Source organism: Ambystoma mexicanum, chromosome 5q (assembly GCF_040938575.1).
Source record: "Ambystoma mexicanum isolate Mex_15411 chromosome 5q, UKY_AmexF1_1, whole genome shotgun sequence".
Lineage (NCBI taxonomy): Eukaryota > Metazoa > Chordata > Amphibia > Caudata > Ambystomatidae > Ambystoma > Ambystoma mexicanum.
The window spans coordinates 93,773,758-93,794,218 of NC_090933.1; the positions used below are offsets into that span (position 1 = coordinate 93,773,758).

General features: G+C 43.4%; 1 protein-coding gene across 1 annotated transcript in view; it reads right to left on the bottom strand.

The window, feature by feature from the left end:
- CLPTM1L (CLPTM1 like) overlaps nucleotides 1-20,461 on the bottom strand; it is a 938,124-nt gene that overhangs the window by 880,224 nt on the left and 37,439 nt on the right. The window contains exon 2 of the mRNA XM_069620583.1: nucleotides 18,983-19,083. Within this exon, the coding sequence (XP_069476684.1) occupies nucleotides 18,983-19,083 (101 nt within the window). The remainder of the gene's footprint in view (nucleotides 1-18,982; nucleotides 19,084-20,461) is intronic.

The following is a 20,461-nucleotide window of genomic DNA, read 5'->3' on the forward strand; positions in this document are numbered from 1 at the left end:
CTACCACTTAGCCGCAAAAACTTGGAACAACATCCCAAAAGAAATAAGAAACACTGAAGATCACCTACAATTCAGGAAATCTCTTAAAACCTGGCTTCAACACCACCGACTCAAACTGAAAACCGGAACAGAGAAAAGGATGACTAAACTGGAAAAGACATGGACAACCCCAGAAATGACAGGGAAGCCCCCACAGCACCTGAACGGTTGACACCAGATAGACGGGAACTCAGGCGACACGCACGGAGATCGAATCGACTACTCCACCCGCCCCTTAGTTACCACCAGGTACCAGAGTGGTGTGGAATTCGAGATATTGGCAATTAGCACACTGCCTTACTTGTTGACATTGGCAGGTGCACTGGCCACAGGAGTCCCTTGAATGTCAGAGGGACCAAGATCAGGACAGGCGCATCGGGGGAGACTACACAAGCCCAGCGCCTCACCTCAGGATTGAGATGCCAACTAACCAACTCCACTAACAATTTCACCTCTACATACACCTCTCAAATTCCTAACCAACACAACCAAAACCTACAGCACAACAAACCGCACAAACTTCACTACATTGCAACAACAAAACAAAAAAGACAGACTCGCACAACAGTACACGACGATTACCGGCCGCAAACACCGCAGGCCCACCCAACGGACCCACCGGGCTGAGGCCGCCATCAGCACATGACTGCTCTCTTGCACTTTTCCTGCTTCCTCCCATTAACTCAACCTCCCCTCCTTTTTTAGAGCTGCCGGAGCGCCAGGGGACCACTCCTGTGGTGATAATGTTAAAGGACATTTGTACCGCGCACTAACATTTGCATGTAGTGTGGTTGCGTAACATAATATGCTCTCCTGTTCTAGGGTGGAACACTAGACACTTTTTTAATGCCATTACAACTTACACAATTCTTGCATGGGTTTTGTGAGAAACCTGAATGTGTCTCCCCGACTAGTCCCTGGGATCTGTCATCCCGGTGGCCAGGACACGGCCATCGCTATTGGATCCAGTTCCTGGGGGTGGTGGACCTGTGGGGGAGGATCACCTGGAAGAGGAGTCCTCATGGTGTGGAAGCGGGACAATGACGGGTGAGACGTGATATCACCCTTCTTATAACACCTTTTCCTGAACCTACCACGTAGGATACTCGACAATCTACTGCCCCACACCCCTTTTCCGACACAAACACTTTCTTACACCACGAAAGACAACGGACTAACACTAGAGCCGTTTACCTGACATGTCCCAACACAAGGGTCAGGCAGAATCAGGCAATTGACCAGAACTACACCCACACCTGACGGCCCTTTCCCTGCCCCACAGGGATAAAAGGTGGAGCAAGAGAGCACACTACTGGCAAAGGCAGACTGTATGACAAGACACCTTTCCAGATGTGCGAAATGGGTCAAAAGACCAGCACGCACATCCCATTACCTGCCCCTTTGAACCCATTGCCAATTATAGAAGTCCCCTTTTCAAGAATTAGGACTGACATAATTAGACCTCTAGAAACATTCAGACTAGGCAATAAATATGCTCTTGTAATTGTAGATTATGAGACTCAATATCCTGAGGCATTCCCAATGCGAAACAATATCACACAGCAGATCCTTAAACACCACCTACCGTATTTCTCCAGGGTCGGTTTTCCCAAGGAAATACTAACAGACCAGGGTTTGAATTTTAAGAGTAAGCTTATGGCCGAAGACAAAGAGCTATTCCACATTACCACTTTGTGAAATTCTGTGTAACATCCCCAAACCGATGGCTTGGTATAAAGATCCAATAAAAACCTGAGTCTAATTTAATGAAAATTGCTAGATAAAGACGGGAAAGACTGGGACCGGATGTTCCCATGGGCACGATTTGCCATAAGGAAAACCCCTCAGGCTTCCACAGGTTTCTCGCCTTTTGAACAACTCTATGATATAGAGCCCAGAGATGTCCTGGACGGGAAGAACGAGAGGAGGCCCCCCCCATTCCCATATTGCAGACAGCCACCAGAATGCAAGAACATATGAAATTGGTTCGAGACTAGTGTGTACTCATATGGAAAAGGCAACAAAAATCCACTTATGATAAGAACGTGAACTTAAGATCATTCTCCATAGGACAAAAAGTACTAGTCCTCTTACCCACCTCAAAAAACAAAACTTGTCTCCAAGTAGCACGGACGCTACGAGATAGGAGAACAAACGGGAACCTGTACTTATTAAGTAGCCCAACCGGACAGAAAACAGAAGGTCCATTTGTATCACGTAAATCTCTTGAACGAGTAGAAGGAGAACCAGTCAGCCACCCATGCCAAAGTACTAGCCTGTCTGGTCCCCAAAGAGATTGATACTATTCCTCCAGAGCCATCTATCCAACAACAAGAAGATCTAAAAGATCTAGTGGACTCATTTCCTGATGTATTCTCAGAAAAAATAGGAAGAGTAAAAAGGCACATACCACTATATTAGAACACCTAAAGGATAAGTGGTTAATTTCAAACCTTATAAACTTCCAGAAGCCTGTAAACAGATTGAGGAAGTCAACTAAATGTTGAAAGCCAATATTACTAAGCCTTCAAGTCCATGGTCCTCTCCTATCGTGTTGGTCACTGAACCAGACTGTGCCTGGAGATTCTGCATAGACCTCCGTCAAGTTAATGCCATTTCGGACTTCAATGCCTGTCCCATGCTACGCATTGATCTTATAAACTCGAAGCGGCCACCATTCTATCTACCCCAGATTTAACCAAAGGGTATTGGCAAGTTCCGTGTATATGCCAGATAAAGAAAAGACTGCGTTTCCAACACCTTTAGGATTGTTCCAATTCAAAGTCCTTCCTTTTGGCTTACACAGTGCTCAAGCCACTTTACAACACCTCTTGGATTAAATCCTACAACCCTATTCCGATTTCTGTGGAGCTTATATTGACAATATCGTAATTTATAGTAAGACTTGGGAGCACCATCTCTTCCATCTTTATACCATCATGAAAGTCCTCAGAAACACTGGCCTAACTGCTAATCCAGCTAAGTGTAGATTGGCCCAGTCAGCCGTAAAATACCTTGGTGTCTTCGTAGAGAATCGGAACCTACAGCCCCAACATAAGAAGGTAAAAGCTGTTTTAGATACGCCAACCCCCAAGACCAAAAGAGATCTTAGAGCTTTTCTCGGTTTAATAGGATATGAATGTCGGTTTATCCCCAACCTTTTGGACAAAATAGCCCGGCTGACAGATAAACTTAAAAATGCTGAACTCCAGAAACTTCATTGGAATGACGAGGATGACATTTATTATAACACCCAGAACCCAATCCTGAAGGTAGTCAACTTCTCTAAAGAGTTTTTATTAAAGACGGATGCCTCCCTTGCAGGGTCAGGAGCCGTCCTGTCCCAGTTTTGGGTAAGATTATAACAGCCCATACTATTCACTAATCGCAAGCTGTTCCCACGTCAAAGAAATTACTCCGCGTTGGAACTAGAGGGCCTGGCCTTCATGCATCTTAGATACTACCTATAAGAACGAAAGTTCACACTCGTTACAGATCACTCACCCCTAGTTTGGATTAGCCAACGCAAAGACTCCAACCCTCAGGTCATGCAAGGGTTTCTAGTTCTACAACCCTATTATTTCACTGTGGAACACTGAAAAGGAAGAGACCAGGGATATGTAGATTTTCTTTCCCGGTTCCCCAGTGAAACAAAATGTGGCTACATCGCATGGAGGAAGGTTATGTGAGAAACCTGAAGGCATCTCCCCGACTAGTCCCCAGGGATCTGCCATCCAGGTGGCCAGGACACAGCCATCGCTACTGGATCCAGTTCCTGGGGGTGGACCAGTGAGGGAGGATCATCTGGATGAGGGGAGTGGAAGCGGGACACCAACGGATGAGACGCGGTATCCCCCTTCTTAGAACACCTTTTCCCCAACCTACCACATAGGATACTCGGACACTCTGTCCCTTCAGCCCCCGTTTCCGACACAAACACTTCCTTACAACAGGAAAGACAACAGACCAACACTAGAGCCGTTGACCTCACATGTCCCAACACAAGGGTCAGGCAGACTCAGGCAATTGAGCAGAGCCACACAGACCAGACGGCCCTTTCCCTTCCCCACAGGGATAAAAGATGGAACACGAGAGCACACTACCGGCACGGCAGACTGTATGATGAGACAGCTATCCAAGCACGGCAGTTCAAGAGGAGGAGAAAGGCAGCAAGAACTGAAAGGGTGGCAAGGAGAGAAGCAGCCTTGCCTTTTCCGACATAGACCTGCAACGCCTCAGTGGAAGGAATCGTAAGATTGCGAACAATAGTCAGCGTGTGTTGCCGCAGATGTCAACGGTACACGGAGCACGCCCACACTGATAATCAGAACAGGGAGAGACGTTTGCTACCGTGGTACCAGCCTGGACTCCAGAGACAAGAAAAGCCAAGCGCTTGATCACAGCCGGTGAGTTGAGGGGGTGGGGGGGGAACGGGGGTGGGGGGGGGAAACAGATGAGAAACAGAACTGTGTTGAACGAGAGTCGCAAACAGCAAATTAAGGGAAGTTCAAAGAACTGTTAACATTAAGGGAAAACCAGCTGCTGAGGGGTCCGTTACCATGTCGGTGCTCATTTGAGAGACCCTGGTTGTTACCACGTTTGTTCAAACTACCGATACCAGCAGGGCCCAAGAGAGCTGCAAGGAAAAGGTCAAGGTGATCATACAGGGGCCTAGTAAAAACCCTCTACAGTCGAAAGTCTTTGACTTCTACAAAAGCCAAGGGAGATGAATCCTGCATAGTGAGAAAAGAGAAAAAACTGTGTGATTGACATTAGTTGGCAAGAGTTTGTTTATTTTATTTATATAGCGCGCCAGACCCAGGGGTAAGGTAAATGGTTACAGGATACATTTTATGAGTTATACAATTTATACAGTTAATATAGAATATGCACATTTCAGGTAAGGTACAAATCAATACCGTCAAAACCCATGGGTGAGAGATAGAGAGTGATTAGTTAGTGTTAGTTAGTGAGAGTTAGTTAGTGTTAGGTAGTGTTAGATTTTCATTCAGTAACCATGTAATGATATGATTTCTTCTGAATGATTGAAAGGTGGAGATGGATTTGATGTCCAGTGGTAGAGTATTCCAAAGTTGGGAGGCTAGAACCAGGAAGCTGGTTTCTCCGGCTCTTTTTAGGGTGAATCTGGGCACCACCAGGCATAAGGTATTGGTGGATCTTGTGATTCTGGCACAAGATTTCAGGGTGAATTTGTTAGCGAGACATGGAGGGGCTTGGTGGGTCAGGGCTTTGTATGTGAGGCAAATGGTTTTTAGGTCGATTTTTTGTTGTATGGAGAGCCATCTGCATGATTTTCTAATGGTGGAAATGTGCTCTCGCCTGGGAATGTTTAATGCCGCTCGTAGAGCGTTGTTTTGGAGGACCTGCAGTTTGTTGATTATGGATCTATTTGCACCTAGGTATAGACTGTTGCAGTAGTCCAGTTTGGACTGTAGAGCCCTTGCCAGTATGAGGCAGCTATTAGAGGACAAAAAAGGCCTAAGAGTCAACCAGACGGAGGGATACCGATAGAACAGTGCGAAGCTTGAGGTCCCAATGAACAGTGTGTTGACAGGAGTGAACCCGACAGAGGAATTTCCACAGTGAACTGTTCAAAAAGACATTAAGGCTTGTGAATGCCACAGGTGAAATTGTTTGGAGGAAAAGCCATAGTGAACACGACGGAGGGAGGCTGATATTCAAGAGGGGTCTGAGCCTGGAATAGGAGGACCTTGGGGTGAAAAGTCATCGCCCAACGTACATTTGGAAAGGAGCTTTTTGTTTGATATTTTGAACACATCAGGTCGTCGAGAGGAAAGAGATTATTTTGTAGAAAAGAATTAACCACTGAAGGGCCCCGATAGCTGAAAACGGAACTGTCGTCTCATGCTGGGAAAGCTCAAGTGTGCGCTGTGCTCAGGAGAACGTGGAAAAGTGAGACCCCGGCTACCACATCCTGACTTCTCATTTGTAAACACTTATTTCCTTCTGTGAATCTTATCCCACACTCTTTTTGTATTTAGTTCTTATAATTGGTAATAGGTGTTTTTAGCATAGGCCCTTTTATTTGACAAGACGCCACTAGGACTGCCTTATTATTTGATGGTCATAGCTTGCTCCCATCTTAGATTTTGGTTTAGATTAGGCGTTTTCACCAACCTGCATATACAGTTTAATAAACACCCTTGAACTGTGATCACTTGTGTCCGTCTTAACTGTTGCCACCATGAGTACCTTACAGTATGTGCCCACCTTAGTTGCGTTTGATTGGACTGTCAGTGCTAACTAGTAAGTACAAAAAAGGTAGCAAGTGCCCCTCTCTAGAAAGAACATGGCATGATAACCTGTTCTGTGTTTTTTTCCCCACTTTGAGACTCTGCAGCCATCGCTTTTTGCTCACTGTACTTTTCACAAAGGAGGAATAGCCATTTGCATATCAGTCTTTCTCCCGACCACAAGGGCAGTCCAGCACCGAAATGCCAGGCAAACCTCCTTTGGACAAGGGTACTAACAGCAACCCCAGACACGCGTTTCCATCTTTGTTGGGCCTCATCAGTGAGCTGGAGCTGTGCCTTGCTGAACACAGCGAGCAAGGGATCCAGCATTCCGGTGCTGGACTGCCCCTGGGCAGGACAAAGACTGATATGCAGGGATATTTCTCCTCTGTGAAAGGGACAGTGAGCTAAAGACTTGGTCGAGACTCTCCTGGGGGCCATCCACCCAAGAACAGGTCAATGGGCCGTGTTTGTGCCAGCAGAGGGACTCCCAGAATCCCCTTTGTTTTGCTAACTAGTAAGTCACTTAAATTTGTGCTGCGTTTATATGCAAACACAGGGGGATTAGTGAGTAAACCTATCATTGATCTCCTATATATTCCTATGTCTAAGAATGCTGCTCTAGATCTTGCTACTCTGTAGCAAAAAGTTAGAAACATAAAACCCAGATGGTGCTGGTCTATTCATGGAATTATGGAGTAGCGATAGTAGCGATTCCCTTGCTCTAGCGTTCATTCTCTCTGTGGCAGCTTGCAACTGATGTTCCTGATGCACTCTGTTCCTAAACAAATCATATAGGTTAGCAAATACCTCTCAATATTGTTCTGGGTCCCCAACAACCCTTTTTATTCTCAGCAGTTCTCCATAGGGAAGGCTTTTAGTGTATTGGGTGGGCGAAAGCTCAATATGAGGGGTCAGAAATTTGAGACGGGCAACTTTGCGAATATTTTTCAAAGGATACCATTTACATAACTCAAAAGATATAAACGCCTCACTATCCCTACCCTGACAAGAATTTCCCTGCCTATCAAAATAAACTAAAGGAAACGCTCTAGCAAAGGGATTCTGTCCCACACACTTATACATAACAAACTTAACAAGGCAACATATGGCAGTTTCAATATAACAGAAATAACAGTTATGTTCACTTTTAGGTAAGAATCGGTGCAGTCACACTATGTGAGACTACACAAGACTTTTTTGCTTGGTATTAGGTAACCCACCTTTTGGTATAGGTCTGTACTACACATGTTGGTACTGTGACTGAGCAGCCAGGCCTATCTCAAGAGGGGTAAATGTGAGCTGTACAAATGAAATCAGTCAATACAAGTAACGAAGTAACACTTATACTCAAGGTTTCAGTTATAAATAGTATTTTTTGAACATCAGTTTTAAACAAGCATTCTTAAAAAAGGCAATTCTTTATAACAGTTCAAGTAAACTTTGGAAATACTTTACAGAATCAATAAAGCTGGAGAATATTCATTTGATATGCTTAATACACATCTCCTACACCTTGAAGTGCCTTCAATTACAAGGTTAGTATTTGCATTTATATATCGCATCAATATACTTTGTAGACTCTGGGTTGCAGAAAGGAAGGGTTAAGGAAAATAAAAAGGTTATAACAAAAAGGGGAGGACAACTGAATCCTCCAATGAAGTCTAGGTAACCCTTTCCCAGCAGTAACACTATTCAACAAGCTACAACCTATAGAGGGACAAGCAATGCCAAAGTCAATGGATTTAGAAGAGTGCCTTTAGGGAGCCAGGAGAGCCAAAGCCATTTGGATAAAGTCTATAGTTAACCTCTGGTTAGAAGAAAAGTGGTCCAACTGGATTCTGTCTTGCTGCAGCTATGCAGACCTTGGTTCCTGAGCCTCAGTCGTGGCGACAAGAGGTAGGACATCTGGAGGGATCCTGCAGCAGTACTCGGGAAAGTCGTTGGTAGCTACGCGCTCTCGATTCAGCAGCACTTTGCGGTTTCAGCACTTCGTAAACAGCACTGATGCAGAACAAATCTCCGGATGGACTTTCCTTGCTCCCTCGGTCCTGGACTCTGGTGAGGGAACTCTCGAGATTTCCTGCTTCTGGAGGGTCCTTAGGAGGCTCCCAGAGCTTTTGGCTGGATTAATTCTGCGGCAGACGTTGCACTTGGTTATGGACATTCGACCCCTGGCATTGGGCTTCTGCAGCAATGGAGAGACACATCAAGTCGAGGATTGCGCCAAAGTGGAGGTCGTCTCAGGGTTAGTTGGTTCCACTAACCCAAGGGGAGAAATTGTTCCATCACAGCTTCTCGGTCGAGGTGAAAAAAGGAGGTCAACACAGCAGTAGGACTTCACCAGGCAATTCAAGGTCCTGGAGGTTGCAGCGGGCTCCTCTTCACGGTTTCTTCGTCGAATGTTTCTTCGCCTTTTAAGCATGTTTTCCCCATTCATGCACAGCCTAGGCTGTCAATCACTTTCAGGACAGCCAGTCGGCCAATCAGTACTAGTTTCGCTCAGGCACACCTAGAGACAAAGGACAGGGGAGTTTCGGGACCCCTCTCTCACATCCTGTCCTTCCAGACACACTGGAGCCAGGGGTGGCCTTCAGGAATGAAGCCCGCCAAAGGCAGAACACACAAAGGGCTCAAATCGGTCTCAACGCAGAGTAAAAGCCACGAAAGACTTCAAACAGAAAATGGCAAAAGAAGAAGACAGGGGAACTTTTGATAAAATGGACACCCATGGGTGCTGTACTGTAGCTGAGGGTTCAGCATGTGGTAGAAAAGCACAATAGTAGTAAAAATTAAACCACTGCCACCAACCATTTAAAGTAGCGAGGGTAACAAAAAATGTTGCATGAGAAAGTAGGATAAGGGCTACTAGGCTACCCCCCCCCCCCCCCCCCAGCACTCCACATAAGATGGTGTGTGCTGGACCTACAAAGAGAAAAGGGAAGTAAGATTAATTTCATCTTACTATTTTTGGGAACTGTAGTTAACCCAAGAAAAAGGTAATTAAACCTTAAGAGAAATGCAAAGGATTTCTCAGCGACACTGCACTGAAGGTGCTGAGTTTCACCATACAAAAAGCAGATGCCTATGGAGTTTGTCAGACTCCAAAAACAGTGAAAGCATAAAATCCAAATCAGGGAAGAGTGAGTGAGAGAAGGGTCCCACTCACTCAGGAGTTAAAATTAAAAAGTCCTAAGTCCAGCAAAAGATCAGGGGGTCTCTAAGGTTTAAGGGCATTAGCACAAAAATAAAAACTCTCCCCAACATTCACAACCTGGTAACTGTTTCACCTTACAACCCGGTTGAGTTTCCCCTCCCCAGATTCAAGCAGGATCTTCTTGAAAAGTTTCAAAAGGATAAGGAAATCTTGTTTTGCAACATAGTTTCTATAAAGTTCTTTTTGTTCCAACTTCAACTCCGCCAACAGTTCACAATGTTCAACAAGTTTTTCCTCTTTTCACTTGCGATAAGGAGTTCAGCACAAACTCTTTTCATAAACTCGACTATTGTAATGCCCTACTGCTGGGCACCTCTACCAAAAACCTTCATAGAGTACAAGTTACACAGAACAACGGCCTCAGAGCTGCCCTTAGCATCCCCAAAAGGGAACACATCTCGTAAGCTAGGAGGGATGCACATTGGCTACCAGTTAAAGAACGCATCCTATTCAAAACTATGGCCATCACGCATAAATTCATTTCACGCACTGCCCCCTCCTACCTAGCAGAAAAAAAAAAATAACCATCTTACCTCCTCTAGACCCATCCATTTGCATCACACAAACATGATGTTTGTCCCCACCTTCAAAACAACCATACCTGGGAGGGGCCAGCTTCCAACACCTAGCGCCCAAACACTGTAATGCCTCGCCCACAGCTTTCAGAAACGAAGCATCCTACACCATTTTCCGCAAAGTTCTTAAAGCCAAACTGTTTAACTAACCTGCATAAGAGTTTCTTAACCTGACCTTGTTCCAATGTAACCAAGGGACATACTGTATACTTCGATATCTGAAACGTCCCTATACCTTGTATTGTACCTTGCATTAAAAAATGTCAGCACCACCATCCCTCTGTACTACCCGCGCAACTAAGTAAGCTTTCTGCAACAGCGCCACAATGCCTAAGGGCTGATGTGCGCTTTACAAAGGGAAATAAATAAAATAAATAAAACAAGAATACTTCCATAATTCATTAGGATTAACAACTCTGCAAGAATGATTCTGCAATAGTTCACGAAATACAATGGTGGTTCTGCCACTTCTTGTTCAACACTTTTGCACCACACCAAAGTACTTCAATGACTTCCACCTGGCCAACTCACCTGACAGGTCTACCACTACAAGATCCTTTCCCCTGGTGTACTCTCATGTGAGGACAAATTAAATTAACTACTACAAGTACTTCTGTGGTAAAGGATTGTTTCCGACAATTTTAGCAATGTCTTTTGCTTCACAACATCAAGTTGAAGACAACAAACGCATGGTGCCGTTTGTTACACACTTGTGATTGCCACACGCAATGCAGGTTACGCTCCACACCAACTGAATATCTTTTGCCACAAGGGCAACCTTCCTGCCAATCTTGTTTCCCCACTTGAACATTAACCAAATTCTGAGAATTGTTTTCTCTCACCCTTACACTTCTTTGGCTTTGGCAATGTGGGTTTTACGCAAGTTCCTCTTATTGGCCCTTTTAGACACTGGCAATAGGATTTACAAACACTGGGATGCTCAATTGCCCTCTCGGCTTTGGCAATGCTGGATCGTTTTAACTTGCCTTGATATTATTCTCTTTTGGCTTTGGCAATGGTTGTTTGTATTGGTTCCTCATAATGTTGCCCTCTAATGTTGCTGGCAATTGTTCTGACCCACATAAATACAATCACACCTTTCTGGTTTTCTTGTCAATTCTTATTCTGCCACCTTCTCTTTGAGTCAGCTTGGTTTACAATAGGATAACTATTCTGCTGTACATCAGTGCGGTGTTCAAAAGAATGTCTGCTTTGCCACTTCACTCTCTTTAGATTACTTCTGTACTTCATGGACTCAGACTTGGTAATCGGGCAACCATGGAGTGCTCAGGTGTCACGATACACCAGTGAACTCACCGGGTCAGGTCAGGCATGTGTCCTTTTGCTCTGCTGCCTCCAGGTCTTCTGCTGCTCCGCGTGGCCCGGCAAACAGCTTCTCTTGGTTTTACGTGGTGCGTGCCAGTCGGAAAAGGAGCTCTTCTCGCTCAGAAGGCTCTCTGGTGTTAGCGCCACCGGAGCCCGACTTACTATGGAGGAAGCTTTTAAACTTCCTGCTTCCAACCGCGTCACCTCTGTAGCTACGGTTTCCAGGGAGAAAGTCGTCAAACCAAATGCTTCCCACTGCGCAACATCTGCAATCAAGGTCTCTGAAGGAGGAGACCCTCTAGGACCAGCATCTGTTTGACAGATGACCGTGGTCCCAGCGTCTCTGCTGTCCTCCAATTTCTGCTTCCACTGCATCGTGGAAATCACACGGCTACTCCACCTCCTGCTACTGCGCTCTATGGCCTGTACCTGCGGGGTGGGGGGACTTTTATGCCTCCCCGTCTCCCTTAGATGTGCGTCATTAACACTATGGAGGGTCTGTTGGACTCTGAAATGGATGCGAAAAAATGCAATCATCCCCTCGAGGGGAGACTCTAATACTCGAGACAAGTCACCTGGATCCCCCCCATCCTCAACCTTTGGTTGCATCTGTGACTGCTGCCAAAGAACCATTACAGCCTGTCCCAACAGTGAGCTCTTTGGTTCCCTCTCATGAGGCTCTGGACCCAAATTCGAATATGCAGGGTCTAGTCCCTAATGTGAGTAGTTCTGCAACAAATGTGAACCCGATCCAAGGAAGCGAATCTGCTCAAACTTTAACGTCAGTGAATTCATTCAATATATTTAAAGGTCCGGCAAAAACCATTGCTACAAGCCTTGAAACTAAACTGAAAAAATCTGGGAAACATGCTCAGCAATCCAAAAAAAAAATGTATTCCACCGAAACAAACACAACAGAAGGTAAAAAAATTCATAAGAAACATAACGACCCCAAAGAAGACAAGTTTTTTTATCCGACCTGCTCACAAAACTGCTGCAACAATCTCTGCAAGCTGTGCACCACCGAGGACAACAGGTGCTCCACTGTATCCTTCAAGGACTTCAGCAAAACGCTGGTGCATAGCATCTAATGATTCCTCCATTGGAAATGCCACTTCTGACACCTCCATTGATTTATGCAATCTATCGACCTACTCGGCTGACCCAGAGAACCCCATCGATGCTTCTATTGAAGCTCAAGTTGTCAAAACAACCGCGTCATCAATGATGAGGAACTTACTGGCCAGCAAAATCCAGAGCACATCGCAACCAAGACCCAATGTTCGACAACTTTCTCCTCGGACTAAGGGGGCCTCTCAGCAACCTCTAAGCTCAAGGTTGAACCCTAAACACACGTCGAATCAGTTAAATTGGCGTCTGCCTCGAGTTCAGCAAGCTTCTGGACCTGCAAATCTCGAGACTTCATCATGCAAATGGAACCTTCGTCTTCAAAACATTCATTCGGATGGTAATGAAGTTAACTTAAACAGAGCAAATATTCTAAAACTATTTGCATGTATTCCACCACTGCGAGCCATTTCATCAGATGACATCAATGTGGAATATTTATCTGAATCGTCGTCTGACCAAGTTCTTCTTCACATTTCATCAGTGGCGGTGAAAAACATGTTACCCTACGCAAACGAAGATCTCCTGCTTTACGGTTTAGATCTCACTCTTGAGCCGCCTGCCACGACACCTGCTTCATCTTAAGGCAAATTTCGAGCATGAAGCAAGCCACAGAGCCACCAAGCGATCGGCATTGCGCCAGTCTCTAGTCTCATCACCTGACATTTTAGATGCCGCCACACATCAGTCATTCGAAAGAAAAGCCAACAACGTGAGAAGATTCCCAAATGGACCACGCAAATAGCAATGAGCCAACGTCAAGCAACAAGAACTAATTCTACTGTCCTGGTACACGAGAGGATTCATGCATTTGTTTAACACATTCCAAGAATCTTTAGAAAATGTGTTTGTCAAATGCTTACAAGAAACATGGCTACGAGATCCACCCACTCGCGACGGATTTACTACGCTGATAAACCCAGCTGGTAAAAACCCTAAGGGTCAACCTTTTGCAGGTCTGATAACACTTTTGAAAATCCAGAACTGGTGGTCTTTAATAGCCTCCACGAATCCAAATCCTTTTGTGCAAAGTACTTTGATCAAACTCTTGTTGAGAGCCACTGTTTCAAATCTCTTAATAATCAATGGATATTGGAATCCCGCCATGATCTCATCAACATCTTTCATCCAGTCAGTACTGAATGAAATTGACCACTCTTTTCTAGAGTATGACAATGTCTCTGTACTCATCTGTGGTGACCTCAACTGCAGTTGGTTTAAAAATTCGATCCATCTACCAAGTCAAATGTTCGCCTACTTCATCATGAAGTTATTTTGAGAGGCCAAACTTGGGCTAAAGATCTGTCGGAACGCAACTGTCAGATGTTAAATGGAGCAATAAAAGGCGACCTTCCTGCTAATCCGACGTGGCATAGTATGGCCCGAACAAGTACTCTTGATTACATCTGGGCCTCGACAGATCTTTTTGATAAAGCCTCTTCTCTCAATGTGCAGCCGATATCATCCAGCGATCATGATATGCTGCGGCTTGTTTGGTGTGAAGAGCACTGTAACACGGCAGAAAAATATTCCTCCCAATTACAATCAAATGCTGCAGGCAACCGATTGGTAACTAATGGATCTGCCATCGCACATCTAAGCCAAAGCTTAAATGCATTCCAGATAGTAGAATACACCCCATTGCTGATGGACCACACTCTGAAAATGCTTACTTCAAGGTCTTTTGGGTCATCGCCGAAACATCTATATAGTGCTGAAATAGCATCGGCAAAAAAACTACTAAGAAAAGACCTTCGACAAATCAAAAGAGAGCCGAGCGACCCATGCTGTAAGGCAAGGAAGGTCAAGGATCGGCGGCAACTATATTGAAATTGGCTAAGATCACACTCGACCATCATCGATCAAGGACGAGCAGAAACAGTGCTAAAATTATTAGCACAGAAAAACACACGTGAAATTTGGGCCATCCTGAATAAGGGGCGTTCCAAATCTACTCCAGCAATCTCTAATGAAATTACAAGCGACAAATGGCATGAATACTTTACTTCAATCTATGAAACCTGCATGTGAAGATTCCTCGCCGTTTGAGGTGACAACTTCCACTTGGGATATTGCACCTTCTTGCAAAGAGCTTGAAGATGCAATCTCTAAGTTGAAAAATTCAAGAGCTGCTGGACCTGACCAAATTTCAAATCTCATGCTCAAAAAGCATTGTGTACATTGGGCTAAATTTATCCATGAGCTGTTTTTCCAGATCACAAACAGCAAGAAGCTTCCGTCCTCTTGGTCCAGGGCAATTGTGGTTCCTATATACAAGAAGGGTAGCCGGGCCGATCCTGCGAACTATCGTACAATTGCCCTTCTTGATACTATGGGAAACATTTTTGGATCCTTCTTACGCCAACAGTTGGTGAATTGGGCACTCGCAGCTGGAAAACTTGATTGTCGCCAAACAGGATTCACGAAACATGTGGGGACCGATGTAAATCTTACAATCTTGTAATTCCTAAAGTTGTCAGCAATGGAAGCGAAAAAAAGAATCTTCTTTGCATTTGTCGATCTTCGACAAGCATTTGATGCCATCGACCGCAGCAAACTATGGGCAAAACTACACTCATGGCATTGTCCAGATCACCTGTTAGAACCCATCATCGCCCTGCATTCTAATACTTCCATTCAAATTAGAGTCAATTCACAAGGTGACCTTACAGATCCAATAAGAACATTCAAAGGCGTTAAACAAGGGTGCCCTCTTGCAACAGGTCTCTTTAAACTCTTTATAGCTGATCTACCAGAGTGGCTAAAGTCTGTCCACTGTTTCCCTCCTAAGATTAATGGATCCTTCGTTAACCACCTGGTTTATGCTGACGACATAGTGTTGGTTGACCAAACACAAATTGGCCTCCAACATCTCCTTTCTCGCCTGCATGAGTTTTTAACTACTAACGAGTTACGTTTAAATGCAGAGAAAACTAAAATCATGTGCATGGGACAAACTATGTCAAAGAAAGACAAGTCCTTCCGATGGTACATAGAAAAAAAGGCTCTAAATGTTGTCAAGTCAATCCATTATCTAGATGTAATGGTTAACGACTCCATTTGCAAAGCTGCCTGGATTAGCGACTTGATGGACAAAACAAAAATTCTGAGTATCCAAGCTGCTAAAATCAACATTGACTACGGGAAATTTTCCATCAATCCTGTAGTAATGTTTTACCTTCAAAAAGTAATCCCAACACTCATCTTTGGTGGCGAAGCAGCCTTGAATGTCAATCATACCCTATGGCGCAGATTGGAAGGAAAGTTTTGGAGGCGTGTTCTGGGCCTCCCTAATTATATCTCTATGTCAGCTTTGAGATATGAGCTAGCCCTGAACTCAATTCACATGACAATTGCCTGGAAATCTTTATCCATCTTATGTAAGATGCAACTTGGCTCTTCCATCCCTGCATATAACATCTTCAAGAAGGGGAAAGAATCTGTCGACAATGCCCTCATCCATGTTTGGAAGCTCAAACTAAATTCAATTATGGATGAAGCAGGCATATCGGAAGAAGAGCTCATCCAGTGCCCGCAACACGCTAAAAAGAAGCTAACAATATGGGACTGGATTACAACTTATAACAGTCGTCTAGCTCTTAAATCTACCTTGCCCACTTCTAGAATTTTGGTTAAACTACAACGTCAACCAAAATATCTCACGAATTGTCCATCTCGTCACCATAGGGCTCAATTTCTAAGGTTCCGACTGAACGCTTTAAATACTAATGAAATGCTCTGGCTGCGCAGGAACAAAGAAACAGTCAACAACAATTGCCGATTCTGCAAATCAACAGAAGTCGAGACTTCAAAGCACCTAGCAACTACATGCCCAATGCTGACAGATCTCCACGAAGTGCATTTAAATGAATTCAAACCACAAATCCATGTGTCTGATGACTGGTGGGATTATGCTGTAGCAGGTCATAACATTAAGCTTTCCTGTAACTTAGTACATTTCTTTGATGAAGTCTTAAAGTCAGTTCCTAACTGAGCCTTGTGAGTAACTGAAGGACATGTCATAACAGTCTAAGTTTTTCCATGTGACTTTGCATCATTATAGTCTAACCTTCTCTGTTGAATTTGACTTTGGCTATCTTACGGAGGAGATGAAAAATGTATTCTTTGAAATGTAACAAAAGCTTGATATATTTCAAGTTGAAGTTTTACAATAAAATAATAAAAATAATTAACACTATTAGGCTGCCAGCAACTTGCAGTCACGTGCCACTGCAGTCCTCTTCTTTGTCCCAGTACCTTGGGCATTGTGGGACTTGAAGTCCCCAATGTTCAGATCATCTTTTCTTACAGCTTACATTTTACAATAAGCCATTAGGATTGTGGGGTCACAAGGAAAGTTATAAAAGGGGTTTTCCCACTCTTCCTGACCTGCTTTGCCCCCCCCTCATGTGATCCTCCGCCAGAACACCAACCCCAGGGTCAGGATCAGAAAGCATTTGCCTTTCCAGGCCACATGAAAAGGGTCCCAGGCCAGCTATTCTTGGGGAATCATCTCCGATTCATCACATCACATCAGACAGTGCAAAAGATGGCTGCAGTCTGACTCCTTGGTGTACAGTGTAGTCAATAGTTTGCCATTTAGAACTAGAACATCCACATCCAAGAAGTGTACATTAGGTTTACCTATCTCTACACTGAACCGAATGCGAGTGTCTATGGCATTGATGTAGAGGAAAAAAATATTCCATTGTAGATGATGGACCATCCCATACTGCAAAGATATCATTGCCGCATTTCCCCCCAGTATTTCAAATAAATATGCCATACACAGTGATTCAATATAGAGTCTCAAAACTATACATAAAACGGTTTGCATATATAAGTCTCGAAAAAGCCATTATCTCAATTCAATTGGGAGTAACTCAGTCCTCTAAGTGGGGATGATGTCATTAATAAATTACCTGATCCGAGGAGTCAAAGTCATTCTGATTCAAGAGTTCCACTGCCATACACAATACATTTTGAATCTCAAAAGGTCCGCAGAGTCAAAGAAGGTAGGGTCTTGCGGGTCAATGTGATCTAGGACGATTGTCTCTTGACAATATTTTTTATCACAAGAAAAATAAGCACATTTTCCCCTTTCAATAGACGAAAAATAATAAAGTAGCCCCTTCATTGACTAATTTTAAAAAGGAAAAATGAACCCATTTCAATGCATTAGTCCATCATTTCTGAATATAGCACAATGCTGTTTTGATCAAATATCTTTTGCATAGCCCATAAGAATATCTCCTTAAATTACATTTGTTAATTGTTTCTTAAAAACAGCATTTAGAGGTGGATTTTATAGTAAAACATCAGAGCATATTTTCTAGAATAGTCACCCATATCAGTTTTTCTATGCCTGGCTGTTTGCGAGGATGTACATGAAACTGTCAGAGAGATAGGGAGGCTACAGTGTATTCATTCTCATTGCAGTGTGAAATGATTTGTAATATCTCAAAATGACTTCGCCATAATTGCGAGTTAGGGGATCACCTGAATTTCTCAGAATTATTATTTTAAAGAAAATTCTGATTAAAACTGCTTATTTTCCCAGGTCGAGGGTGGGATTGTTGCGGCAAGGGGTGCGGGATAATTAGATCTGAAATATTTCTCTGTAACAAGCCACACAAAAAAAGTAAATATACATTCCTTAGACATTTCATTACAATTGAAAAGCATTGTATGATTCTGAAAGGTGGTGTATGAGGCAACTGTTAGGAGTACACAATAATTTACTTGTAACACAGAAATCTGGAGGCGCAATGTAGGACGGATAGAGGCGTCTTAAAAGCCATCACACAGGAGAGAGATGTGGGCAGTAAAACATTTTAGAACCTCAAATTAGCCAACGCATGTGACAAAGTTTATGGAGAGCCAGTGTCTTGTTGGGTTTCTTCGAAGTAACAAGTAAAAAGGCATCTGTACTCTTAGTCATGTAAACATAAACAAAATGTTCACACATGGGTAGTGTTAACTGTTCTGGAGGTCACATCTTTATAAAGTAAAGGGGGACTCGAGAGTGGCTATCAAAATTGAGCACTATTTAAAGAAAACACTTGTATAGTTTAGGGCACCAATCATTTAAGTCATCTCTAGGGCACCTGCCTATCTGAAGGAAATGGTAGGGATATGGACAAAATCATCCGTAGACCTCCTCAGCACTTTACTCTGCCATACCTGAAAGCAATTCATTAGAACATGTGCCAGGAGCACAAAGCGTATATCTTATATCACCTAGCGCCTCATTCATGTTTACAGCTATACATCAACAGAAGAACAACCCTCCATTACACGCTATGTAAACTAAAATCCCCCTCTCCCGGAGACTGCCCAAATCACAATAATCATACTATACAAGACCCAGTTCCATTATGACATTGGCTCAAAGTGAATACTATATGGGAACATAATGTTACCTTTCAAATTTGGTTTCAACATCAAAGTCGTTGACATTTAAGACAAGATCTACGTTGTTCTCTGCGCTAATACTTGACCTTGTGGTGGTATACACACTGAGCTGAAATAAAGAAGGAAACACAAAATTTAACAAATGGACAGTATGACATAATTGACAACATCTGACAAAGCACAACAGGTCAATATTTTAGAATGACTTACACAATCAATATATTGTTTTGGTTTTACTGAACACTAGGAAGACTCTTTCAGTCATCAAAGCACTGTGAACATGGTAGTAGGAACGAACAACAATGAGACCATGAAAGCTATTACACATGCAATTTTCAGCAGAATTCTAGGTGAAGTAGATTAGTGATGGCAACGGCTATATACTTCATATGATAAAATGAATAGGACATAGTGACATACAATGGTAAATAATAGTGTACAATGACACATGGCATATGTATTAGCCCTTAATAGGAAGCATTCAAAGCTGTATTTGGGTGTGTTCTCAAAAAATAAATACTGTTTTTACAAAAACAATATATGCTACAAATAACGGTGGCGTGGCCAGCAGCGACACCGATGTGGCAGCTCTGCTAATGGCCTCCCCATGAAGCCCATCTAAACACAGCGATGTAACTGTTCTTTTGAAGCAATGAGGGGTCCAAATTTCAACAAACCACCCACACACTCCTAAAAAGCAGGCGCGAGAGAGACCGGAATTCGGGACTGTGGTGCCCGACAGTAGGGCAGATAAAAGAATCTTGAAGAACAAAAAACACATGATGGCAAGATGGGCTTCATGCGGCCCAAGGCGGATGAGATCTAGGATTCCCTTGGGGTGATCAGGCCTCCAGATAAGGTTCGTACCAGACCTTTTTACGCATGAAAAATCGGGTAACTAAGACAGCTTTTTTATTTTCCCTTGTACATTTACACACAAGTTTAGAGCAGAGGGCAGTGCAAAGGTCAGGTTACTTGACAGGAACCAGAACGCTCTTGATTTTTTTTATCTACATGGATGTAATTGCAAGCCATGGAGAACATTTCTCTGAAGCCTTTCAAAAAAAGAAACTGCACACTGTGATAAAAGGAATCGTTTCTTTCCATTCAGCTTCTGCTGTGTTGTGTGTAGATGTTCATCAAGCAAACAGAACCACTGTGCATATTTATTTTCCTAACATTTTAGGAGTGTATAATTAATAAGATGAAAAACTAAGTTGCAATTGAGAATTAATCATTAGTAACAAATTATGCTTTTTTCCATTGAATGCAAACCAGTATTGCACAATTGTATTTTTCAGAGTTCCTGTGCTGTGTGCATAATAATGCAGAGGCAGCTCATTTTTACACTTATAATTTAATATACACCCTAATTATGAAAACAGTGTGTAAAATGAGTATGCACGTTCTAATATGCATCCATTTAACCTTGCATTCAATGGGGTACATTACTATAAATGATCAGTTGTAGCAGAGTCTTTGCTCAA